Consider the following 27551-nt stretch of genomic DNA (forward strand, 5'->3'; position numbering starts at 1 on the left):
CATCTCCCCTTAGGAGGGTCTCTCCATCCCCCCTTAGGAGGGTCTCTCCTCCCCCCTTAGGAGGGTCTCTCCTCCCACCTTAGGAGGGTCTCTCCATCCCCACCTTAGGAGGGTCTCTCCATCCCCCCTTAGGAGGGTCTCTCCTCCCCCCTTAGGAGGGTCTCTCCTCCCACCTTAGGAGGGTCTCTCCTCCCACCTTAGGAGGGTCTCTCCATCCCCACCTTAGGAGGGTCTCTCCATCCCCACCTTAGGAGGGTCTCTCCTCCCCCCTTAGGAGGGTCTCTCCATCCCCCCTTAGGAGGGTCTCTCCATCCCCACCTTAGGAGGGTCTCTCCATCCCCACCTTAGGAGGGTCTCTCCATCCCCACCTTAGGAGGGTCTCTCCATCCCCACCTTAGGAGGGTCTCTCCTCCCCCCTTAGGAGGGTCTCTCCATCCCCCCCTTAGGAGGGTCTCTCCATCCCCACCTTAGGAGGGTCTCTCCTCCCCCCTTAGGAGGGTCTCTCCATCCCCCCTTAGGAGGGTCTCTCCTCCCCCCTTAGGAGGGTCTCTCCATCCCCACCTTAGGAGGGTCTCTCCATCCCCACCTTAGGAGGGTCTCTCCATCCCCACCTTAGGAGGGTCTCTCCATCCCCACCTTAGGAGGGTCTCTCCATCCCCACCTTAGGAGGGTCTCTCCATCCCCCCTTAGGAGGGTCTCCCCACCCTCCGTGCAGGAGGGTCTCTCCATCCCCACCTTAGGAGGGTCTCTCCTCCCCCCTTAGGAGGATCTCTCCATCCCCACCTTAGGAGGATCTCTCCTCCCCCCTTAGGAGGGTCTCTCCATCCCCACCTTAGGAGGGTCTCTCCTCCCCCCTTAGGAGGGTCTCTCCTCCCCCCTTAGGAGGGTCTCTCCATCCCCACCTTAGGAGGATCTCTCCATCCCCACCTTAGGAGGGTCTCTCCATCCCCACCTTAGGAGGGTCTCTCCATCCCCACCTTAGGAGGGTCTCTCCTCCCCCCTTAGGAGGGTCTCTCCTCCCCCCTTAGGAGGGTCTCTCCTCCCCCCTTAGGAGGGTCTCTCCATCCCCACCTTAGGAGGGTCTCTCCATCCCCACCTTAGGAGGATCTCTCCATCCCCACCTTAGGAGGGTCTCTCCATCCCCACCTTAGGAGGGTCTCTCCATCCCCACCTTAGGAGGGTCTCTCCTCCCCCCTTAGGAGGGTCTCTCCTCCCCCCTTAGGAGGGTCTCTCCATCCCCACCTTAGGAGGATCTCTCCATCCCCACCTTAGGAGGGTCTCTCCATCCCCACCTTAGGAGGGTCTCTCCATCCCCACCTTAGGAGGGTCTCTCCATCCCCACCTTAGGAGGGTCTCTCCATCCCCACCTTAGGAGGGTCTCTCCATCCCCACCTTAGGAGGGTCTCTCCATCCCCCCTTAGGAGGGTCTCTCCATCCCCCCTTAGGAGGGTCTCTCCTCCCCCCTTAGGAGGGTCTCTCCTCCCCCCTTAGGAGGGTCTCTCCATCCCCACCTTAGGAGGGTCTCTCCATCTCCCCTTAGGAGGGTCTCTCCATCCCCCCTTAGGAGGGTCTCTCCTCCCCCCTTAGGAGGGTCTCTCCATCCCCACCTTAGGAGGGTCTCTCCATCCCCACCTTAGGAGGATCTCTCCATCCCCACCTTAGGAGGGTCTCTCCATCCCCCCTTAGGAGGGTCTCCCCACCCTCCGTGCAGGAGGGTCTCTCCATCCCCACCTTAGGAGGGTCTCTCCTCCCCCCTTAGGAGGATCTCTCCATCCCCACCTTAGGAGGATCTCTCCTCCCCCCTTAGGAGGGTCTCTCCATCCCCACCTTAGGAGGGTCTCTCCTCCCCCCTTAGGAGGGTCTCTCCTCCCCCCTTAGGAGGGTCTCTCCATCCCCACCTTAGGAGGATCTCTCCATCCCCACCTTAGGAGGGTCTCTCCATCCCCACCTTAGGAGGGTCTCTCCATCCCCACCTTAGGAGGGTCTCTCCTCCCCCCTTAGGAGGGTCTCTCCTCCCCCCTTAGGAGGGTCTCTCCTCCCCCCTTAGGAGGGTCTCTCCATCCCCACCTTAGGAGGGTCTCTCCATCCCCACCTTAGGAGGATCTCTCCATCCCCACCTTAGGAGGGTCTCTCCATCCCCACCTTAGGAGGGTCTCTCCATCCCCACCTTAGGAGGGTCTCTCCTCCCCCCTTAGGAGGGTCTCTCCTCCCCCCTTAGGAGGGTCTCTCCATCCCCACCTTAGGAGGATCTCTCCATCCCCACCTTAGGAGGGTCTCTCCATCCCCACCTTAGGAGGGTCTCTCCATCCCCACCTTAGGAGGGTCTCTCCATCCCCACCTTAGGAGGGTCTCTCCATCCCCACCTTAGGAGGATCTCTCCATCCCCACCTTAGGAGGGTCTCTCCATCCCCACCTTAGGAGGGTCTCTCCATCCCCACCTTAGGAGGGTCTCTCCATCCCCCCTTAGGAGGGTCTCTCCTCCCCCCTTAGGAGGGTCTCTCCTCCCCCCTTAGGAGGGTCTCTCCATCCCCACCTTAGGAGGGTCTCTCCATCTCCCCTTAGGAGGGTCTCTCCATCCCCCCTTAGGAGGGTCTCTCCTCCCCCCTTAGGAGGGTCTCTCCTCCCACCTTAGGAGGGTCTCTCCATCCCCACCTTAGGAGGGTCTCTCCATCCCCCCTTAGGAGGGTCTCTCCTCCCCCCTTAGGAGGGTCTCTCCTCCCACCTTAGGAGGGTCTCTCCTCCCACCTTAGGAGGGTCTCTCCATCCCCCCTTAGGAGGGTCTCTCCATCCCCACCTTAGGAGGGTCTCTCCATCCCCACCTTAGGAGGGTCTCTCCTCCCCCCTTAGGAGGGTCTCTCCATCCCCACCTTAGGAGGGTCTCTCCATCCCCACCTTAGGAGGGTCTCTCCATCCCCACCTTAGGAGGGTCTCTCCATCCCCACCTTAGGAGGGTCTCTCCTCCCCCCTTAGGAGGGTCTCTCCATCCCCCCCTTAGGAGGGTCTCTCCATCCCCACCTTAGGAGGGTCTCTCCTCCCCCCTTAGGAGGGTCTCTCCATCCCCCCTTAGGAGGGTCTCTCCTCCCCCCTTAGGAGGGTCTCTCCATCCCCACCTTAGGAGGGTCTCTCCATCCCCCCTTAGGAGGGTCTCTCCATCCCCCCTTAGGAGGGTCTCTCCATCCCCACCTTAGGAGGGTCTCTCCATCCCCACCTTAGGAGGGTCTCTCCTCCCCCCTTAGGAGGGTCTCTCCATCCCCACCTTAGGAGGGTCTCTCCATCCCCACCTTAGGAGGGTCTCTCCATCCCCACCTTAGGAGGGTCTCTCCATCCCCACCTTAGGAGGGTCTCTCCTCCCCCCTTAGGAGGGTCTCTCCATCCCCCCCTTAGGAGGGTCTCTCCATCCCCACCTTAGGAGGGTCTCTCCTCCCCCCTTAGGAGGGTCTCTCCATCCCCCCTTAGGAGGGTCTCTCCTCCCCCCTTAGGAGGGTCTCTCCATCCCCACCTTAGGAGGGTCTCTCCATCCCCCCTTAGGAGGGTCTCTCCATCCCCCCTTAGGAGGGTCTCTCCATCCCCACCTTAGGAGGGTCTCTCCTCCCACCTTAGGAGGGTCTCTCCTCCCCCCTTAGGAGGGTCTCTCCATCCCCACCTTAGGAGGGTCTCTCCATCCCCACCTTAGGAGGGTCTCTCCTCCCCCCTTAGGAGGGTCTCTACCCCCCATGCAGGAGGGTCTCTCCCACCCCTTAGGAGGGTCTCTCCCCCCCCCCGATGCAGGACGGTCTCCCCGCCCCCCCAGGAAGGCCTCCCCTGTCCCCCTCGGCCTGGGACGCTCCGGTCCCCCTCCGCAGCTCCCCGCAAGCCCCTCCCCCAACCCCCCCTCCCGCTTCCGCCGGCGCTCGGGCCGGGGGCGTGGCCGGGAAGCCCCGCTCTGCGTCAGCGGGCGGCGTGGGCCGTGACGTCACCGCGCCCTGACGTCCGGCCGACGTGCGGCGCGGTCTCCCGGGAGACCGGGGAAGCCGTTCGCGCCGCGGGTGGAGCCGGAGGTGAGCGCCCGCCCGCCCAGCCCCGGGACGCAGCTCGCCGCCGAGGGCCCCGCCCGGCCTCCGCCCGCGCCCGCCCCCCCGACCCCTGCCGCGGCGGCCGGGGGGGAGCCTGGGAGGGCCCGCGTTGCCCGGGGCCTGCGGCGGTGTGGGCCGGGACCGCGGCGCTTCGGGGACGCCTCGGGGCGTGAGGCCGCCGCCGGGCCCTGACCTCGCTGCGGGTGGTTCCCACGGGGCGGGGGCGGGGGGGGCGGGGAGCCCGCGACCCGAGGGCCGAGAGCCGGGCGCGAGCTGCGGCGAGCCAGGGGCTGGGAGCGGGCGGTCCGGGGCGGTCGCGTGTTCCCGGCGCCTCCTGCTCCTGCTCCGGCGGCGGGTCCCCAAGCGCTTAGGCAGGTGCGCCCGGGGCCGGGGTCACCTGTAGGAGCGGGAAGGCCTGACCCTGACCTGCCGGAACGCGCAAACCAGTGCAAGCGGGCCTGCCCCGGGCACGCGCCCTCTGCCCCTCGGGTGCGCAGGGAAATATTTTTAATGACCCAGGAGGTGTTTCTAGACGTGAGAGCCCTTTTTTTTTTTGGAAATGCAGCCATCCGGGAAGCGCTATCCCTGTGCCTTGGGATTGCACCTGGGGGGCCGGGGCTCCGTGCTGCAGGTGGGTAGTCCGCAGAGCCATGGCCCTCAGCTCGACCTCATCACAGACCGCCCCTTCCAGGACCCGTGTGCAGCAGGCTGCCTCGAGGACGGCTTGGCCACTTCTCCCGAGAGCGTGTATGCAATTATGCAATGGGTTGTGTCTCCACAGCCGTGCAACAAAACAAAACAAAGCAAAACAAACAAAAAAAACCTTGGGATTTCTGTCTGTCTTTCTAGTCTCTTTAGCAGACCCGCTCTGATGTGCATCACAGTCTAATGAAACTGCTCATCCAACAACAACAAAAACAATGCAATTCTTTCTGCATTCTGGAGACATTTTCTGGGTTGGCAGTATTTCAATTTTTAAATTTTTTTTTTCTTCTTCTTAAATGGTCAGAACCTGCCAGATTTCCCCACCTGCTGTATAGTGAGGACATCAAGAAGGCGCCAAGCAAAAACTGTTCCGCTGGTCCCTTGTTTATACGGTCTCCAGATCCACGCTCTCATAAAATAGTTTTATGGGTGGAATTTAAAAAGGAGATTTTTAATAAATAAATAAATAAATAAATAAATAAATAAATAAATAAATAAATAAATAAAAAGGAGATTTAGTTGGTGGTTTTGGGGAACATTCTACTCCCACTCGAGCTTAATTAAGATGATGCCGTATTATTTTACTGATGGTGAGTCCATTGTGAAATGACAGACGAGGGAATGATGAGCCTTCTGCGGATAATGAGCTCTTGCCACATCAGAGACAGTCTGCCAAACGTTAGGTTATTATGTCATTGGCTATATGGACCTTCGTTGGGTATGTCCGTTAACTTTACCCCCATAGTTAACTCCATACCAAACACACATCATGTTTATATGGGAAGTCAGCTCATTAGTTACTTGTTTTAAACAGCACCTCACTAAAATGACAGCTTTGTGCTAACGCGGGATGGAGAACTTTCTTTCCACCAGTGGCTGCACAATTAAAAAAAAAAAAAAATACTGCCACTACAAGAGTTTTTGTCCACTACAGTTTCCCTAACAACTTGCTGCGGCTGGGGTTGCTGTCTCTGATAGAGTACTAGGCCTCTCCGGTCTGTCTATCTTTGTGTCAAAATCTGATGGAAAGCAAACAGCCTCGGGAAGCCTTCCCTAGTTCCCCATTCCCACCAGAAAGATAAGACAGTTTCCTTTCCTGAACTCCCAGGTTGTTCCTTGTCAACTACCCCTGGCCCTCAGACTTTCTTCCTTGCTTTGGGATTGTGCCTGTGTCATTTTACTCTGCTGCTCCCTTTCTGTTCCTCACTCCTCAGATGTATATATAAACACTTCTCATGAAACTGGGCTGTGTTTTCTTTCTCCGTATTTGTGAAAGATTAAAAAAAAGAACCAAAAGTACTTCCTCCATTCACCTTGTATAGTTATATGAAAGTAGTGATAGAATTTTGTGTTGAATTCTTTTATTAGAAGTGAAAATGTACTAAAATAGCAGCATAAAATTATGTATATGTTCATCTTAAGTGAGCACTTCTCATGCTTTGATCAATCTTTAGTGCCTGCATGAGATATTTAATTTGATAACTATTTTTTTCATACTCATCCTTTAAACCAGCATTTATGTCACAATTGTTTTTCTTATCTGCAGGACTAAAATGCTATCTTTAGATATTTTTCTGTTAGCTTTTTAGATTCCGCACCCCTTTTATTAAAGAAAGCAGAAATAAATGGGCCTGCTTGAAATTTTAAGTGACACTTATTCTGTATTTGCAAAACAAATAATTAGTAGAAAAGCCCCACAGAAATTACAATTAGACTCTAATGTTCTAAAGAAAGAAAAGTTTTCTAATTCAGTTGTCTATTTTCTTTCCTGTTCTATTGGCCTAATACCTGAGAAAAGTTTTAGTTGTACCTTCTAACATTGAGTTGATAAAATAACTGTTAAAAGTTATCAACATTCATCTCTGACCACTCCCAAGAATTTATGACTTTTAATTTGAATTCTATTCACATTACTTTAATTCTGACTATTGCCATCAATGTTTTTAGATTATTTTACTTCAGAACTCCCTCACTGTGTTTTGGGAAATTATGGATCGTCACATCCCCATGCATGCATTACCTGAAGAAATCCAAAAGGTATGATATTAATTGGGTTGTTACGTGTAACATTAAGAACGTTTTAAGGTAGATAGTTCTAAAACCTGGGGGAATGATTTCAGAGGTTTTACACACATTTTGTTTGGGGGATCTGCAATGAATTGATGGAGTAGTAAGGGGAATAACCATAATGGCCAGATTGTAGAGTTCAGTTCAGTGCAAAGAATGTTGGACCTGTGAAGGAAGACACCTGTAATTTCAGCACAGTATTTGACAGGTTTGTGGAGCTTTTGTGAAAAGAGGGCCTCTGGAATGTCCATGTATTATATGTTAATATTTGTCTAGCAGCTTTTCAGAAGAAGAAAAAAAGAAACCTTGTTTTTAAAAAAATGGAAATAGGGGCACCTGGGTGGGCTCAGGTCATGATCCCAGAGTCCTGGGATTGAGCCCCACATCAGGGTCCCTGCTCAGCAGTCCCCCTCTCCCTCTTGCCTTCCCCTTGCTTGTGCTCTCTGTCTCAAATAAATTAAATCTTAAAAAAATGGAAATACATGGGCCTGTTTTAAAATTTTAAGTGAACCTTAGTCTGTATTTGCAAAACAGATAATTCGTGGTAAACCGTTATAGAAACTACAATTAGTTCGTGACTTTTTGTGATGCTAAATGTTTGTCTCTCCATATAAAGGTCTATTTCAGTTTCACCTCGATTCTTGCCACTTATGTACCGGGCAGGGCACTGTTTTAAAACCTTTCATGTGTATGTATCAATTACTCCTTGAATTTGGCTAACAATCAATTTTAATTTAAAAGTTTCTATCCTACTCTCCTCCCTGTGAGTTCATTTCTGCCCTCAGGCCGAAGCATTTATCCTGTATTTTGTTCGGCAATGCCTGCATTAAGAGTTTAATTTTTAAAATACCTCTTTGAAACTGATTGACAAATTGTGTATTGAAACCTCAAACATTAACTATCATTAATCATTGAGGTTTTTCAGTAAACCTACAGTCAACTCTTAATTAACCACCAATCCGTTACTTTTTAATTAAAAATTGCAGTCATCCCTCAGATATGCTTTTATCCTTTGTGCACGTTGCTTTGGGCCGCCTATTAGCATTAATCATTCCATTGATTTAACTTGGGGCTTAATGTTGCTGCATGTCCTTCAGATTTATGTAAAATGCAATCTAGCAGGAACTGGAAGAAAAAAACCCAGAAAAAGACTTTTTAAACCATTGCATTTAATTTGCTTTACCTTTTAAGTTACATATAAGGGCCGTTAAGCAGAGAGAGAGCTGAGCTATGCTATACTATCTGAGAAATGGTGCTTATATATGTTTGAAGACATGGTATATCCTTCCTCTCTCTCTCAGCTGAGTTCGTTCCAGGTATTAGGCCAGTATAGTAGAAATTAAAAGAAACAGAACAAAACAGTCTGAAAGAAACAATACCCATACTACAAATCCCAAGGAAAAGGATATATAATCACATGAAAAAATAACTCTAAAAGACAGTGTATAATTTAAATGTCATATTAAGGGGGGGCGCCTGGGTGGCTTAATGGTTGAGCGTCTGCCTTCGGCTCCAGTCATGATCCCGGGGTCCTGGGATCGAGTCCTGCATCAGGCTCCCCAGAGGGAGCCTGCCTCTCCTGCTGCCTATGTCTCTCATGAATAAATAAAATCTTTTTAAAAAGTGTCATTTGCGATAGTATTTTCTTTGATAATGGAGAGTTGGGGGGAGCAATCCATGATTTTGGGATGGTTGAGGGAGGGAGGAGCTTTATGTGGGAGATAGAACTGGAATTGGCCCTTGAAGGCTGAGTATTTCTATAGACAGATGGGGAATAGGGCATCCTAGGCCAAAGTAACAGAAACCTACTGGTGAGAAAAAGCTGGCCAAGTCAGAGAATGTTTAACAATGTAAATGTTTTGCATACATGAAAGAGTGTATTAGTTTGACGATATTTTTTATGAGAGTTGTAGAATGCTCTTTTTTTCATGTTTAAGGTACTGTATAATTGTTTAAAAATGATAAAACTCAACCTTTCATAAGTCTACAGTTATATTCTCAAGGCAGGAATGGCAGGCAGCTGTCCATACAGTGCAGAGAAGGGACATCAGGAGAAACTCAGCTGCCTGAGTCCCTGGATAATTACGCTGATTGTCTGATTGTCGCCCTTGTCTCGCTGAATGTTTAGAATGTAAAGTGCAGCTCTGTACTTTTTCAGACCTAAGTTAGATACATTTATACCACAAATATTTATCAAGTGCCTATTATGTGCTAGACACTATTCTTGGATACTTGATTATAAAGCGAGGAAAGAAAATACATACGTGTAGCCACAGCCTATTGAAGCACAGTCTAAGAATAAGTCAATTATTTGTTTTCCACAACTTCTTACCTTCCTGTGATTCATTTAGATTGTCCATAATGTGGGATCCCTGGGTGGTGCAGCGGTTTGGCGCCTGCCTTTGGCCCAGGGCGCGATCCTGGAGACCCGGGATCGAATCCCACATCGGGCTCCCGGTGCATGGAGCCTGCTTCTCCCTCTGCCTATGTCTCTGCCTCTCTCTCTCTCTCTGTGACTATCATAATTAAATAAAAAAAAAAATTTAGATTATCCATAACGTAACTTGTTAAATTGCTTACTTTGACGATACATAGCAGTATGTCTATGTAGTCAGCTTACCTGCGTCATTCCACGCAGAACCATGTTGAACAAATAAATAGCTTATAATGGTGAAAGGAATACTTCAGATTAGAGCCATTTCATTATTTTTTTCAGTTTTTTTATATTAAGTTTTTATTTTAATTCCAATGCAGTTAACATATGGTGTTATATTAGTTTTAGGTGTACGTTTTAGTGATTCAACAATTCCAGGACTATTTCATTATTAAGGTGAAGAAAACAAATCATTTTTTCCACCGTGGCTTTGAAATTGTGCTCATTTCTTTATTAGATAAATAAGTGGGTGAGGTGTGTGGATCAGTATGTGGTGACAGGTTTTCCAAAGGTTTTTTTCCTTTTTAATTTTTCTTTTTAGCTTTTCATGTAAGTTTTTATGCTGGCTTTTCTTTCTGCTCTGTTACCTTCTGTCTGTGTGTGTGTTGTATATGTAGGCAAGGTGGGTTAGTGTAGAAATTAGGGAAGAAAAAGTGAGCCTTTCCTATTTATTTTTTTTTGTACTTTTGCTATATAATCTGTAAATGGATGATGCATGATAAAGAATGAAAATGTACCATACTGTACTATTAATAGCAAAATAAATAGTAATTGAAAGAGCTGCAAGAAAACATAAAGGTGGTGGGGGCGGGTGTGGAGAATGCTGACGGCAACCAGCTAGAGTTACAGAATCCATTTCCTGATTAGAAGTCTACAGTTGTTCAATTAACTACCCTGATCTCCTCTTCTTAGGAAATCTTAGAAAAGAAAGAGTAAGATAATCTTTTGACTTGGATTCCCTAAATCTTTCTGCTTTTTACTCACAATTTCTGAGCATGACATGCACCTCCGACATCCATATCCCTAAGTGGCAGAAAACGTAAAATAGGTCCGTGGGCTGAAGAGCAGGACCACACTTGCCCCCCTCGCCTGCTGCTAGACTCTACGGTTCACTCCTGAGAGTGCTTAGACCATATCTCTAAATCTTCTCTCTAGACTGAGTTAAACCCCACCTGTCTCTGACCTCCAGTATGGAACAGCTTTGCTAGAATTTTCATCCAGCATCCTGAAAGCAGAATGCACTTGTTCTAATTGAGGATTTTACTGCCCTAGTTTAAACGGAAACAATACTTCGAGATCTGCAAAGTAACAATTCTTTATTCCCCTTCTGAATGTCAACTGATGTTAGAGATGTGTGAACTTTTCAGAAAAAAAAGCAATGGACACCCTTTTTTTTTTAAATTTTTTTATTTACTTATGATAGGCACACAGTGAGAGAGAGAGAGAGAGAGAGGCAGAGACACAGGCAGAGGGAGAAGCAGGCTCCATGCAGGGAGCCCGACATGGGACTCGATTCCAGGACCCCAGAGTCACACCCTGAGCTAAAGGCAGACGCTCAACCACTGAGCCACCCAGGCGTTCTGGACACCTCTCCTTTTGCTGTTTCTGCGAGAGGACATACGCAGAAGTCAAAATAACTCCAATAAACTAATGGAAAAATCAGTTCTTTGCAAAAGTAAAACTGAGCTCTTGTTTTTTCAGACGGTGACAACATGAACACTTGTAATAGGATTTTAGCTTCAGGAGATATTTATTCCCACAGAACACAAAGTAAAATAAAGAGACTAGAGTTGTTTGTTTTACCAAACAGAAGTGGTGGTGCAAGGGCTGGAGAGCACACTGTTCTTTCTGGGCTAACAATCCCTTTCCCTAGCAGCAACAGCTCATTTTGTCCTGTTTCAGTAAAGTAATTTTAGTACTTTGGAACTTTGAAATTTATTCAGAATAACAGTTTTATATTTCCAAGCACAGGTTGTCATTGCCAGAAAAAATAAACGTAATTTTCCAGGTCATTTTGGGCCACTGTGGCTAGGGTCAGATTTTGTGTTGAGTTAAAGTAGAGGAAAAAGGAGGAGGAGGATACAGTCACAGAAATGGTAGCACTAGCACCCTGGGAAAAGTAGTGATATTTGTAGATATTTGGATGTGGTTGTGAGTATGGGTGTTGTGATTTTAAGCAATTATAGTTTTAAAACCTCATGGCAAAAGAAACAGGAAGCAATGTTAATTTTTGGAGAAACCATTCAGTTAATGTTGTGACCCAAGATAGTTCATTAGGAAAAATGATTAAAAAAAATTATAAGGAATCTTGAAAAATCTGCATTTGTCATTTTTTTGTCAAAAATACTTTTGTTGGCAGCCCGGGTGGCTCAGCGGTTTAGCACTGCCTTTAGCCCAGGGCCTGATCCTGGAGTCTGGGGATCGAGACTTGCGTCGGGCTTCCTGCGTGGAGCCTGCTTCTCCCTCTGCCTGTGTCTCTGCCTCTCTCTCTCTCTGTGTTTCTCATGAATAAATAAAATCTTAAAAAAAAAAAACTTTTGTTGACTGGCTGCAGGGGGTCATAGAGTATAAAGTGAGGTTTCTCCATAGAAAGATAGGTATTAAAAAAAAAAGTATTAGAGGACATACACTTTGGAAGAATATTTATATAAAATGAGTGTGTTATGTGTAATTTATATATGAAGCCAACATTTCTTAAAATCGCTCAGTTAAATTTTTTATGGATTAATCTCCGTATTTTAGTCTCAGATTGATTTATTTTTACTTTTACTATTTTAAAAGTAAGCTTCTTATTTTGAGATCATTGTAAATTCACATGCAGTTGCAAGAAACGATACCAAGAGATGCCAGCCTCTTCTTTCCCAGCTTCCCCTTCTCTCCCCAGGTTCCCCCAGTGGTAACATCGGCAAAACTGTGCTGCAGTGTCACGGTCAGGATGTGGTCGTGGATACAGTCAGGATGTGCACCAGATCCATCGCATTGCCCTTTCATAGGCACATTCACGTCACCCTGCCTCTTCACACACCTCCACCACCCGACCTCCCAACCCTAATTCATGGCCCCTGGGAACCACTGATTTCTAATAATTATGTCATTCCAAGAGTGTTGTCTAAGTGGCATAATGCAATATGTAACCTTTTGGGATTAGTTTGCTCACTCAGTGTAATTCTCTGGAGCTTTATTCAGGTTGTTGCCTGTATCAGTAGTTTATACTTTTCTGTTGCTGAGAGATATTCCAGAGTATGAAAGTTTACAGTTTAACCTGTCGAAGGACATCTGGCTTTCCCCCCAGTTTTTAGCTATTATGTATAAAGCTGTAAATATTCACGTATATATTATTATGTGAACATATGTTTTCATTTTCCTGGGGTAAATGCCCAAGAGTGCAATTGCTGGGTTGTACAGTAGTAGTAGCAGCATTGCATGTTTAGTTTTTTTCAGACACCGTCAAACTTTTCCAGAGTGCTCTCCCATTTTACATTCTTGCCAGGAGTGTATAAGTGAGCCACCTTTTCTGCATTTTTATCAGAAACTGATGTTGTCATTAGTGTTTAGGTTAGCTTTTCTGATAGGTACATAGGAATAATCTCATTGTGGTTTTAACTTGCATTTTCCTAATGGCTAATGATGAGTATATTTTCATGTACTTATTTGGCATCCGTGTATCTTGTTAGGTGAAATTTCTCTTCATGTCTTTTGGCCATGTGTTTTTTTTTTTTTAAAGGTTTTTTATTTATTCATGAGAGACACAGAGAGAGAGAGACAGGCAGAGACACAGGCAGAGGGAGAAGTAGGCTCTATGCAGGGAGCCCGACGTGGGACTCTCAGATTTCTTTGTGTAATCTAGATAATAGTCCTTTGTCAGATATGTGATTTGTAAATATTTTTTTTCCCAGTCTATAGCTTGTCTTTTCATCCTCTTCACAGGGTCTTTTGCAGAACAGAAGCTTCAAATTTTGATGAAATCCCAACTTAATCAATTTTTCCATTTATGGATCAAGCTTTTAGTATCAACTATAAGAATTCTTTGACTAGAAAATCCTAAAGATTTTCCCCTAGGTGTTTTTTGCTTTTAAAATCATATTTTTGTTTTACATTTAAGCCCATAGTCATTTTCTGTTAATTTTTGTATAGGGTATGAGTTTAGTATAAGATCCTTACTTCCTTCCTTCCCTTTTTCCTTCCTTCTCTCCTTCCTTTTAACCCGTGGGTATCTGACTGTTCCAGCACCATTTGTTGAAAAGGCTGTCTTTCCTTCACTAAGTTGCTTTTGGACCATTGCAAAAAATCAGTTTGGCATATTTATGCGGACCTATTTCTGGGTTCATTATTGTGTTCCATGATCTATGTTTGCTATTCTATTCCACTGATCTAATACCATAGTCTTGTGGTATTCGCAATATAATATGCCTTGAAATCAGGTAAAATGCTTCTTTCCACTTTAGTTTTTTCAAGATTGTTTTAGCTCTTCTAGTTCATTTGACTTTCCATATAAGCTTGAGAACAATCTTGTCTATATTTTAAAAAATATCTTGCTAAAATTTTGATAAGAATTACATTAAGCCTACACACACACACACACACACACACACACATACATGTATATATAAGCGTATAAATTTGGGGATAACTGCTATCTTTAATACTTTGAATCTTCAGTATGTTTCTCTGTTTATTTATATCTTTGATTTTTTAAGCAGTATTTTATAGTTTTTTAGCATAAGAGTGTACTGTACATGTTTTGTTAGATTTATGCCTTAGTTTCATTTTTTTGAGCAATCATAATCGGTATTTTTAATTTCATTCTATGTGTTCACTGGCAGTCTATACAAATATAATTAGTTTTTGTATATTTATCTTCAGTCATTGACCTTGCTGAATTGTTTATTCTAGGATTTCTATTGTAGATTCCTTGGGATTTTCTATGTAGACAATCATGTCCTCTCAAATAGGGACAATTTTCTTCCTCTCTTTACTGGTATGTATACCATTTACTTCTTGCTTTCTTGCTCTGGCTAGAACTTCCAACATTATGTTGGATAAGAGTAGAGAGAATGGATATCCTTGCCTTGTTCCTAATATTAGGAGAAAAAACACTCAATTTTTCACTATTAAATGTAATGTTGGTATAAGGGTTTTTGGCAGATGTTCCATACCAGTTGACCTTTAAATTGGTGGTGTAGCAAATTGACTTACCGATAAGGAAGGATCCCTATGGCCTTATGAAATAGTCAGATGGCCTGTATAATTAATGATTCAAAAAGTACAGTGTCCGGTCTCAAAATGTTTCTTCCAATCTTTTTTTTTTTTTTTTAAAGATTATTTATTTGAGACAGAGAGAGAAACAGACAGAGGGAGAAGCAGGCTCCATGCAGGGAGCCCTATGTGGGACTCAATCCCAGGTCTCCAGGATCACACCCTGGGCCGGAGGCAGCACTTGAACAGCTGAGCCACCCGGGCTGCCCACGTTTTTTCCTAATCTTAATGAAATTCACTAGCTAGACATTCTTTGCCTCTTTTTAAATGGCAAACCTCTTAGATTAGCATTTTGTACTGCTGTCACTCTTACCTTTGTGGAATAGCTTATCTGTTTGTTTCTTCCTTATCCAAGTACAGAAAGCATGGGATGGGTGGGGGGAAGAAAGGAAGAACAGCTCTGGAGCAGAGAATGCCTCAGCAGGGCAGCAGGAGGTTACTGGAGTTCCTTCTCTAGTTGAAGCAGGACAGGAACTTTGAAAAGGATCTGAAGCCTAATTTCACCTTTAAAAATTTTTGCATCATTTTCATATTAAATAATTATAATTTTAAAAGTACAAACACGGCACGTGAGAAGTTTATTTTATAATTTATTTTTAATCTGTACATTTAATATACTGCATTTGTTGATACCTCCTCCAAAATGAGTCTTGTAGAAAGCAGAAATATCCTGCTAATGAGAGCTCTTTTGTCAAGAATGACAGCATGTCATTATTTTACTTACAAAATGAGGACATGACATAGCACCAAGTTATAAGAATGAAACATTATATTTCACAAAAAACCAAATACCTTTTACTTCATTTGGAAACATAATTACAGTATTTCATATTTTCTCAAGTTTCACAGAAATGTCCTAAGTAATTAGCCCATACAAACACAAAGAATTTGAAAGAGCTATTGCATTTTGTTCTGTTGCAGTTTTACTTACAGAAGATTATTTACGATATAATAACATTGAAAACTTTTGTTCCATATACTTATTTAATATAGATCAATCAGGGCAGCCCTGGTGGCTCAGCGGTTTAGTGCTGCCTGCAGCCCAGGGTGTGATCCTGGAGACCCAGGATCGAGTCCCACATCAGGCTCCCTGCATGGGGCCTGCTTCTCCCTCTGCCTGTGTCTCTGCTTCTCTCTCTCCTCTCTGTGTATTCTCATGAATAAATAAATAAAATCTTTAAAAAAAAATATAGATCAATCAGCGATTCAGATTGTACTAGGCCAGGTCTGGAGCCTCTTCTTATGGATTTATTATTTTATAATTTGATTGTCTTGTTTCCTAGATCATAGTATCGTGTTTGGACTCTCTTTGCTGAACTTCTAGAAGGCTCGGTCTATAAAATGTATTATTCACGTATTTCAGCTTTGTCCACCCCTGCCTTGGTGGCTGTTGTAGAACAACTTCTAATAGCTTTTGTAACTGTGACATGTATACTCGTCCTGTTTTGTACATCAGGCTGCAAATAAGCTCCACCTAGCAAGATAGCAAGAGTTTTCTTTCGGATGAAGATAAGGTGTTTTGCCAAAATCTGGCCAAGAACCATGATTAATAGGCATAAGGTTAAGAATGAAAGTGCCTTCAAATAAGCAATATAATTTTCAAATTGATGCGTAGGAACCCAAACTCACAACGAGCAAAGGAATTATAAGAAAATACCCATCTGCTCTGAATTAGTTCAGGTCTCTTGCCCTGGATAAATTATATTCCCAGGAACTGATAGTATCTTTGAATGGGATTGTGGAGCTACTCTTGGTGATCTTTGAGAACACGTAGAGAGTGGGAGGATAATGTACAAATGCGTCCCATGTGTAAAATGACCATAAATGACAACCAGTGAACTCAATTTCAAACCCAGACAAAATACTAGAATATATTTATTAAAAGGTGATTTGTGGGGGCATCTGAGTGGCTCAGTTAAGTGTATGTGTTCAGCTCAGGTCATGGTCTTGGGGTCCTGGGATCAAGCCCCATGTTGGGATCTCTGCTTAGCAGGGAGTCTGCTTCTCTTTTTCCCTCTGCCCCCCCCCCTTTCTCTCTCAAATAAATAAATAAGATCTTAAATTTTTTATTTTTAATTTGTGAGGATATACCAGAGAAAACAATAACCTTTGAGCCAGTTTTATGTTCATTAAGAGAACTGGCATGTAGGTCGTGCCATTCCATTTTGTGTACTATTACTAGATCCTGAACCGTAGTAGCTGTAGAATATATGGACTTTATGAAGACATTTGACAAAGTTTGTCATAATATTCCTGAAGACAATATGAGTACGTATAGGCTGGTTATAAAGATAGTTGGGTAGTTTAAAAAAGAAAAGTTGTACCTTCAGCTCTTCAAGTGTGCTGAATAATAGATTGGTATCAACCAAGTATTTATGACATGCTGTGGAGTTCTTTCCCCAATTTTGTCATATTCAACATTTTTAATCAATGAATTGGTTGGATAAAACAATTTACAAGGATCAGTTTTGAAAAAACACAAAACGTAAAATTTCTTGGATACCAAAGTCAAAAAATAAAGGCTGAGTCTAAGACATACCTGTCTTTAGGATGTATGTGTGTCTAAGATATGCATGTATATATATCTTATTTATTTACTTACATTTATAATTATATTTATTTTTCTGAACTCTGATGTGAAAAGCCAAATACACAATAGAATGAAGGTTATTGGTTGCAGGAAATAGTAGTATAAAAGGGGAAAGATAATAGTGCAGGAAGATTGGGCATGGATCCCAAAGGGCAAGTAGGGCAGCTAGGTCTCAAGGAGAGCTAAAGTGAGGTATTCGGAGGTCATTGGTTATTTTTTCGCTCTCATACTCTGGATCCAGATTATCTTTGTCTCATCCTGTCTCTGTGTGTGCACTCATCTGTCTCCCTCATCCTCTTTCAATGTGGCTAACTCTGTACCTTGCATATGATCCTTCTCCTTTGAGACTGCCCTAAAGGTGTCCCAGATACCTGGGTCTCCAACACTCGTAAATCTGGTAGGCTCATCCTAGCTTATGGCTTGTTTCTTCTGGGTCTAATGTCTAATCCTCCCAATCAGCCATGGCTAGGGTGGATGGATGGAGGGGATTTTAGTCATATTACCAAACAGAGCAGCCAGGACTGTGGAAGGTGGAAGGTAGATTCTCTAAGAAAGTTGTGGGAACGTCGGGCTCCCTGTGTATGGAGCCTGCTTCTCCCTCTGCCTATGTCTCTGCCTCTCTCTCTCTCTCTGACTATCATAAATAAATAAAAAATAAAAAAAAATAAAAAAAAAGAAAGTTGTGGGAAGTTGGACAGCCCGGGTGGCTCAGTGGTTTAGTGCCGCCTTCGGCCCAGGGTGTGATCCTGGAGACCCAGCATCGAGTCCCATGTCGGGGTCCCTGCATGGAGCCTGCTTCTCCCTCTGCCTGTATCTCTGCCTCTCTCTCTCTCTCTCTCTGTGTGTCTCTCATGAATAAATAAATAAAATCTTAAAAAAAAAAAGTTGTGGGAAGGAATAGATTGGTATATTTAATATAATGAAAGATGGTTTTGTACTGCAGTATTTTTTTAAAATAGGGGCTTTATTTAACACAAAAACCTGATATGGTATATAATATCAACATATAATTGCTAAAAATACAAAGACAATTGCAATCTAAGGTTGCATTAGAAGATACTACCACTGGCAGAGCGTGGCAGCGAGGTTTGCTGGTAGTTTCGTCTCTGTTGCCTCCTTATGAACCACGAAGAGTGACTTTTAACTGCGTTACTACGTGGGTCACAAGGGCAAGTTCGGCCATGAGTTCCTGGAGTTTAAGTTCCGACCTGACGGGAAATTGAGATATGCCAACAACAGGAATTAAAAAATGACGTCATGATCAGGAAAGAGGCTTATGTACATAAGAGTATAATGGAGGAACTGAAGAGAATAATTGATGACAGTGAAATTACCAAAGAGGATGATGCCTTGTGGCTTCCCCCGGATCGAGTGGGCCAGCAGGAGCTTGAATTGTCATTGGAGATGAACACATTTCTTTTACAACATCAAAAATTGGTTCTCTTATTGATGTCAATCAATCCAAGGATCCAGAAGGCTTACGAGTATTTTATTATCTTGTCCAGGACCTGAAGTGCTTGGTCTTCAGTCTTATTGGATTACACTTCAAGATTAAGCCAATCTAGATTGATCATTGGTGTGGACACAAGGGGGGTTGGAAGTACCTGTTTTTAATTACCATTATCAGGAAATTTTTGTGTATATCAGGGTAATATTTTTTTATAAGCTATAAATTAGTCTTTAATAAATACATAACAAAATGCAAAAAAAAAAAAAAAGAAGATACTATCACTGATATAACTTGTGAGATATTAGAATGAGGGAGGTTTGGCCCTAAACAAATTTGGAGTATTAAATTCTGGGCATCATGCTTTGAGGCATGCATAGAACACTGGAACAAGTTCAGAGGAAATTATTTAGAATTAGGAAGAAATTCAAAACCATGTCATATGGGAAGGAGCTGAGGGAACTGGAAGGTTGACTTGGGGAAGAGAAGCTATGGAATGTTCCTGACGGCTGTTTTTAAATATTAGAAAGAGGTCGGGGGTTGCTCCACATGGTTACTAGGAGCTCTAGGACCAGTGGATGTTCTAGGGAGGCAGATTTGGGGTCAGTATGAAAAGGAACTTCCTGATAGACAAAACCATCAGGAGATAGAGAGGCTGCTTTACAAAGTAGTTTCCCTTCACTTGGGATGTTGAAAAAGAGTCGGGATAATGACTTATCTAGACCGAAATAGGTTCTATGAACCAAGTTATCTTTATGATTTCATTCATATTTGCTGTTCTACAAATCTGTAAATTTGGTATCACTGGCATTGAGATGATCGATACGGTCATTCATCTGTATCCCACAGTAGTATGTTTTATAATTTGAAAGTTTTATTATTGAACTCAGATGAGCAAAATGTCACTATGTAAAAGTTTGTTCTTTTGTTTCACCCGACTCTTGTGTAATGGAATTGACAGGCAGGTGAGGTGGTGTCGCCCTTAGTCATGGGAGCAGTTTCCACAGTCTTAAGGGAGGTTGCGTGAAGAGGAAGCACCCTGAAATAGTTCAAGTATTGCTTTCCTTTTAGTGCCCCGGAGCAAACATTTAATGAAGCCGCCTCCTATCCTTTGTGAATGGCAGGACAAGTAGAGTCTGCTTGAAGAATATCTATAAACTGGAGACAGAAAAAAGAATTACTTCTCTCATGACTTTGCTAAAATTCCATTTTTCAGTGGCCTTATGTTGGTCAGAGATACATGAACATTTTAATTGAAGGAAGTAAGAGGATGTAGCTGACTTCACATGGCAGATAAGTGTGACACGAACGGCTGCAGGCATAGGTGCTGCACTTAGATACACCTGGGTTCAGCCCCAGGGTCTCCATATACCACCTGGTGAGTCAACTTCAGTGGGCTCCATTTCCCTACCTAGAAGATGGGCATAACCATCCCTACCTGAAGGGAAAAGAACTGAGAGAGAAGAGGTTAGGTTCAAAATGTTTTTGCTATTTGTGGTTTTATGACAGAATTCTGGCATAAATTCTGTCAAATTCTGTAAAAGTCATAAAATTTAAAACTCAGCAGGAACTTAAGAGTTCATTTGGTCCAATGCCAGAATTTTATAAATGCAGAAAAATAAGATCTGAAAAAGCCAAGAGGCATCTCCAGGATCACAGAGCAGCTGGCAGTGAAAAGCCAGTGATTTCTCTTCACTTCATGGAAAACTCATCTTAAAAATTTTAAAGATGTTTCCATCATTTTTAGTTTTATTTTATGGAAAATATTTCAAGAGTAAATCTCTCTTAGAGATACTATGGAGAAATAATCACTCTGGAAAACCCTTTTCTAATTCCAAGATTTTTTTTTTTTTTAAAGATTTTATTTATTTATTTGTGAGAGACACACAGAGAGGCAGAGACACAGGCAGAGGGAGAAGCAGGCTCCGTGCAGGGAGCCCGACGTGGGACTCGATCCCAGGACCCTGGGGTCACGCTCTGGGCCGGAAGCAGACCAACCACTGAGCCACCCAGGTGTCCCTCTAATTCCAAGATTTTGTGTCAGAATCAATGTCATGCCAGTTTTGGAAGTTTTATCCAGGTATAGGCAAATCATAATCACTACTCCATGGCATAGGCCAGTATCCATTTACTTTATTTGACCAGCATGGTTGCAATAGCATCTTCAGTGGAACTTTACTTTTCAGAATTTAAAAAATATCGTTTCAATTTATGTATGTCCATCTGTTTTCTAGATGTCTCCTGAAGAAAAAGTTTGTAAGTACTGTGGAGTCAGCTATCTAATTCTTCATGAGTTTAAAGCTATGGAAGAAAAAGTGAAAGCGATGGAAAAAGAGATGAAATTTTATCAAGGAAGTGTAGACCGTGAAAAGAGACTTCAAGAAAAACTACGGTCTCTTAGCCAAGATTTTGAACAGTACAAAATTGAAAATGAATCCAAAAGAGAAAGGTTGGAGTCTGTTATTCTCTTCTATCATTTATTTAGTTTGAAAGAAAAATACAGGAAATAACTAGACTTTGAGCATTTTTCTGGAATTTCTCTATATTAGTTATAGGTTGTATTTTAATACATTTGGCTTTATTTTATTATTGTTGTTCAATATAATTATTACAGGTTGAGCATTTCTTTGAGGCATATATTTACTATTTGAATAATTAGAAACCAGTTAATTCAGTAATTATACATTGTGATGGGTCAAGTTTTATTTTTCCCCAGATGTATATCCTAACTTTATCATTAGGAAGATTTGTCTACCAAGAATCAGATGAATTTTGGTAGTTTTTGATACTTAACATTTGTTTTTAAATGGCCTCAAATATTTAGATTTATAGAATAAGATTTTCATGTTTTGAAAAGGATGCCAAAGAATTAAAATTGGTACATGATTCTAAATCACTGAAATTGGAATAAAATTAAAGAATGGGTTCCTGATGCAGTTGAATCTATTCAGGAATTTAGTCTGCCTAAAGACACTTCAGTCAATTTATACACTTCTGTGGAAGGGTTTTTGCTGGTTATTTTGTGGCTTTTTCTTATAAGTGAGTATTTCTTCATTTAAAATATCAACAGTTGATGTTAGGAAATCTTGAATTAATAAATTTAATGAAAAAAAATAAATTTAATGAATGTTATGTCTTTGTAAAAGTAGGAACTTTGTTAAATCTCCTAGGATTAAGAGCTTATATTACATTTTATTATAAATTTTTATAATTACATTAAATCTCCACTGAGCTTGATATTTCTTAGACCTTTACTAAGAAAATGTTGTTGGGATGCCTGGGTGGCTCAGTGTTTGAGCATCTGCCTAGCTTAATTTCTTTGTGGTCTGAGCACAGAAATTGTATGATTTTAATCCTTTTAAATTTGGTAAGATGTGTTTTGTGGCCCAGAAAGTGTGGTCTGTCTTGGTGAATGTTCCATGTGAGCTTGAGAAAAATGTATATTCTGCAGCTTTTGGATGACGTAGTCCATAAATGTCAATTATATCAGTTGATTGATGATGTTGTTGAGTTCAACTATGTCCTTACTGGTTTTCTACTTGCTGGATCTATCCATTTTGATAAAGTGTTCAACTGTAATTATGGGCTTATCTATTTCTCCTTGTAATTCTATAAGCTTTTGCCTCATATTTTGATGTTATGTTGTTAGGCTTTATTGTTAAGGATTATTATGTTTTCTTGAGGCATTGACCCCTCTATCATTATGTCATATCCTCTTTAATTCTGGTAACTGTCTTTGCTCTGAAGTCTTTTCTGTCTGAAACTAATACAGATTTTCTTTCTTTCTTTTCTTTTTTTTTTTTTATGTTTTATTTATTTATTTGACAGAGACAGAGAGCACAAGCAGGGGGAGCTGCAGAGGCAGAGGGAGAAGAAGCAGACTCCTCACTGAGTGGGGAGCCAGATATGAGGCTTAATCCCAGGACCCTGGGATCATGACCCAAGCCAAAGGCAGATGCTTAACTAACTGAGCCACCCAGGAACCCCCTCACTTTCTTTTGATTAGAGCTTGCATGATACAACTTTCTCCACTGCTTTATTTTTAATATATTGTATCTTTATATTTAAAATGGTCTTCTTGCAAACAACATATATTTGGGTTTTGTTTCTTGATACACTGACAATCTCTGTTTTTTAATGGATGGATTTCAACTATTGACATTCAAAGTAATGATTGATGTAGCTGGATCAAGATCTACCATTTTTGTTACTCTTGTTCTTTGTTCTTATTTTTGTCTTCTAACTATTTTGCCTTTTGTGGATTTGAGCATTTTATATAATTCCATTTTCTCTTTCTTAGAATATGTTATACTTCTTAAAAAAATTTTTTTTTTTAGTTTTTGCCCTAGAATTTGCAATATTTATTTGTAGCTGATCAAGATCTACTTCAAATAACACTGTGCTACTTCATGGGTAGTTTAAGTACCTCATAATAACAAAATATTCCCAATTCCTTCCTTCCTCCTATTTCTTATACCATTGCTGTCATTCATTTCACTTTTAAGTAAGCATACATATATACTCATATATGTTTTTAAAAGCTTACACAAATACATTATTGCTCAAGTATTAGTTTGAATGAACTATTGCTTATGAAACTAAAAATAAGGAAAGGTTTTTACTTGACCTTCACTTATTCCTTTCTGGATGCTCTTCCTTTCTTTATATTGACCTGAATTTCTGTTCTGTATTCTTTTACTTCTTTCTGAAGAATGTCTTTTAACCTTTTCTTGCAAAGCAGGTCGACTGGCAACAAATTCCCTCAATTTTTGTCTGAAAACTTATTTCTCCTTCACCTTGAAGGTTAATTTTATAGGGAACAGAATTTTAGTTTTTTTTTTTTTCCTCTCTCAAACTTTATTTTTTTTAAAAAAGATTTTATTTATTTATTCATGAGAGACACAGAGAGAGAGAGGCAGAGGCACAGGCAGAGGGAGAAGCAGGTTCCATGCAGGGAGCCTGACGTGGGATTCGATCCTGGGTCTCCAGGATCACAGCCTGGGCTGAAGGCAGGCGCTAAACTACTGAACCACCCGGGCTGCCCTTCTCTCAAACTTTATTTATTTATTTATTTCTCAAATTTTAAATATTTCATTCCACTTTTTTTTTTTTTTTTGCTTGCATTATTTTTGAGGAGAAGTTAGATATAAGTTTTATCTTTGTTCATCTATAGGTAAGATGTTTTTTATCATCTGGCTTCTATCAAGATTTTTTTTTTCTTTAGTCATGATTTCCTGTAGTTTAGAGATAATATACCTAAGTGTGGCGTGTGTTTTTTTTTTTTTTTTTTTTTTTTTTTTTTTTTTTTTTTTTTTTTTTTTTTAGAGGGGGTGGCATTTATCCTGTTTGGTTTTTTTGGAGGTTTCTGGATCTGTGGTTTGGTGTCTGACATTAATTTGGAAGAAATTCTCAGTCATCATTTCAAATATTTTTTCTATTATTTTTGTTATAGTTGTCCCAAAGTTCTTAGATCTTCTCTAATTTTTTTTTCATATTTTTTCCCTTTGCTTTTCAGTTTAAGAAGCTTTTCAGTTCTATTGTCATATCATCAAGCTCAGAGATTCTTTCCTAAATGATGTCGAGTCTACTAATAAGCCCATCAAAGGCATTCTTCATTTTATTACAGTGTTTTTGATCTCTAACATTTCTTTTTTATTCTTTTAGAAGTTTCATCTCTCTACTTATCCATGTGATCTTGCATGTTGTCTGCTTTTTCCATTAAAGCTCTTTTCATATTAATCGTAGTTTTAAAAAATTTCTGGTCTGATAATTCTTACATTCCTGCCTATCTGCCTCTGGTTCTGACGCTTGTTCAATCTCTTCAAACTGTTTTTTTTTTTTTTTTTGTCTTTTAATATGCCTTGCAATTTTTTCAAAAGTGGATGTAATGCACTAGGTGAGAGGAATTGCTGTAAATGGGTCTTTAGTAATACGGTGGTAGTATGGTGGGAGGGGGATGAGGGGCTCGTTCAGTAGTCCTGCGGTTGGGTCTCAGTCTTGCAGTAAGCCCATACCTCTGGACTGTGAACTTCACAGATGTTTCTCAATTGCCAACCACTTATCCCTCCCCATGGCTAGGGTGGAGCTGAGTAGTTCCCTTTGCAAGATTAGTTGGCTCTGATAAAACCCCAGCAAGTTAAACTCTGATAAGATAATTTCTCCGGAGAGCAGGCCTTGTTAAGCAAAGCTTTGGTGTATTTCATCATGTTTACTTTCCCCTCTCTTTGTCAGAAACACAAGTGGATTTTTCTCTAATCTTCGCTGGGAGGACCTGACAGGGCTCCTGGAAGTAAAACTCAAAAAAAAAAAAAAAAAAAAAAGTGGGATTTCCCCTGGAGTTTTTATTCTCTGACTTGTCCACAGTGAGCTTCCAGTCATTTGCCAGCTATAATTCAGGTTTTGGTTTCCTCTCGTTGGTTCCCACGGAGGTTTCTCTTACGGGTTTCCGCTCTGAGAAGTTGTGATCCTCTGTATCCACCTCTGTCTCCAATTTTGAGGGCAGTGGTTTGTCCTATGACTTCACTTCTCTGACACATCTAGCAAGAGTTGTTCATTTTTCACTTTGTTCATCTTTTTACCTATTGTTAGGGTAGCATATTTACTTCTAAGCTCCTTCTATTCCTGACTGGAAACTAGCAGTCGTATGTTGGCATTTAAAAAAAAAATGACTTAATACTTTAAATTTTTTATTTTTTTCATGTGCTGTAAATGTTTATACCTGGGCTCATTAAGCCTCATGGAACCTGAATCAAAGTATAGATATATCAAGAGGAAGAACAGAATGTGGGAGACAAAGGAAATAACCAGATATGAGTGCCCAGGGACGCCCGGGTGGCTCAGCGGTAGAGCATCTGCCTTCTGCCCAGGGCATGACCCCAGGGTCCTGGGATCGAGTCCCGCATCGGGCTCCCTGCAGGAAGCCTGCTTCTTCCTCTGCCTGGGTCTCTGCCTCTCTCTCTCTGTCTCATGAATAAATAAATAAAATCTTTTTTTTTTTTTTCCTAAAGATATGAGTGCCTGAAACTTTTTAAAAAGTATGGATTTCAAATAACATTTTCTAACCTTGACTTTCTGGTTTTAATAGGTTAAGGCTATTACTTCTTTATCAATTCCTCTGGCGTCTGTCGTAGTCTAGTATTGAGCTGCCAACTTGACATCGTGGCAGAAATATCTTTCGGGGTTCCTCTGGGAGGTCTGGTTCAGAGTTCCTCTGGAAAGGACTTCATTTGAGTAGCCACAAAGAAATTCTGTGTTTGTAGATACTAAATATATCATTATTATAACTACTAGGGTATTCTATGGATTTAAACTTCTTGAAACTATAGTTTAAGCTTATGGTGCTCATTTACCTTTAGTCATCACAGGGTAGCATCCTGATTACAGCTGGATGTTCCAGAGAATCCAAGAACCATAATGGCAGATTATTGGTCAGAAACGTTTGTGTTTAGAATTGAATGAATTGATTACATTAAACTTTAATTTTTGAGATCATGGTAGGTTCACAAGCAGTATAAGAAATAATAGAGATCCTGTGAATTATATACCTGGTTTCCCCCGATGGTAACAGCTTGTAAAACTGTAGTGTAATATCACAATGAGGATTTTGACATTGATATAGTCAAGATGCAGGACAGTTTCATTACCACAGATTCCTCATGTTGCTCTTTATAGCCACATTTACCCTCCCCGTCCTCTGTTCATGACCCCTGGCAACCACCATTTCTATAATTTTGTCCTTTCAGGAATGTCATATAGATGGGATCATAGAATATGAGTCTTTTGGGATAGGCTTTTCATTCTTTGGAGATGCATTCAAGTTGTGTGTATTAATAGTTCATTCCTTTTTATTGCTGAGTAGTATTACATTGCATTGATGTACCACATTTTGTTTAATCATTTACATTAATCACTCACAGAAGGGCACGTTGGTTGTTTTCAGCTTTTTCCTATTACAGTGGAAGCTGCTATGAATATTTATATATAGATATTTGTGTAAACCTGAGTTTTGTTTCTCTGAGATAAATGTTCAGAGTGCAGTTGCTGGATGATAGGTTACTGCATGTTTTTTATTTTATTTTATTTTATTTTATTTTATTTTATTTTATTTTATTTTATTTTATTTTATACGTTTGGTTTTATAAGAAGCTTCCAAATGGTGTTCCAATGTGGTTGTACTGCTTTATATTTTCACCAGAAACATATGAGTCATCCAGTTTTTCCACATCGTCACTGGCATTTGATGTCAACTATTTCTTTTTTTCTTTCTTTTTTTTTTTAACTATTTCTTATTTTAGTTATTCTGATAGGTGAATAGTGGGACCTCATCATGGTTTTAAATTTGCATTTCCTTAATGGCTTGTGATGTTAAACACTTTTTCATGTGTGTATTAGTTTCCCAGGGCTGTCATAACAAAATCGAACAGACTGCGTGGCTTAGACAACAGAAATTTATTTTCTCACAGTTTTGGACGCTAGAAGGCCAAGATCAAGGTGCTTGATTACTGACAAGGCCTCTTTTCCTGGCTTTTAGATAGCTGCCTGCACCCTGTGTCCCCACATGACCGCTTCTCTGTACATTTGAAGAGAGAGATCTCTGGGGACTCCTCATTTTCATATAAGGATACCAGTGCTATAGGATTAGGGACCCACAATCATGATGTCATTTAACTTTAATTACCTCCCTGAAGGCCCTGTCTCCAGATATAGTCACATTGAGAGTTAGGGCTTCAACATATGATTTTTTTTTTAAGATTTTATTTATTTATTCATGAGAGACACACAGAAAGAGACAGAGGCAGAGACACAGGCAGAGGGAGAAGCAGGCTCCATGCAGGGAGCCTGATGTGGGACTCGATCCCGAGTCTCCAGGATCATGCCCTGGGCCGAAGGCAGGCGCTAAACCGCTGAGCCACCTGGGCTGCCCTCGACATATGAATTTTGGAGGGACATATTCAGTCCTTAATATTGCGCTCACTTGTTACCTGTATATTCTCTTGGGTG

The 27551-nt window shown here is 42.0% G+C and overlaps 1 protein-coding gene and 1 pseudogene across 4 annotated transcripts in view; both read left to right on the forward strand.

Annotated features, from left to right (window-relative positions):
- The first annotated feature begins 3977 nt into the window (after nucleotides 1–3977).
- The window catches only part of LEKR1 (leucine, glutamate and lysine rich 1), a 168076-nt gene continuing 144502 nt past the window's right edge, over nucleotides 3978–27551 (forward strand). The window contains exons 1-3 of one of the 4 annotated variants that reach the window (XM_072727233.1): nucleotides 3978–4037; nucleotides 6705–6794; nucleotides 20786–21000. In XM_072727233.1, coding sequence (XP_072583334.1) covers nucleotides 6747–6794; nucleotides 20786–21000 — 263 coding nt within the window. In that variant the 5' untranslated portion in view covers nucleotides 3978–4037; nucleotides 6705–6746. Of the gene's footprint in view, nucleotides 4038–4522; nucleotides 4800–6553; nucleotides 6795–20785; nucleotides 21001–27551 lie in introns of those variants that run through there. The other 3 variants (XM_072727231.1, XM_072727232.1, XM_072727234.1) reach the window with 3 other exon arrangements.
- Nucleotides 18255–18808, forward strand: LOC112925409 (protein mago nashi homolog pseudogene; annotated as a pseudogene).

The sequence above is a fragment of the Vulpes vulpes genome, chromosome 11 (genome assembly GCF_048418805.1).
Source record: "Vulpes vulpes isolate BD-2025 chromosome 11, VulVul3, whole genome shotgun sequence".
Taxonomy (NCBI): domain Eukaryota; kingdom Metazoa; phylum Chordata; class Mammalia; order Carnivora; family Canidae; genus Vulpes; species Vulpes vulpes.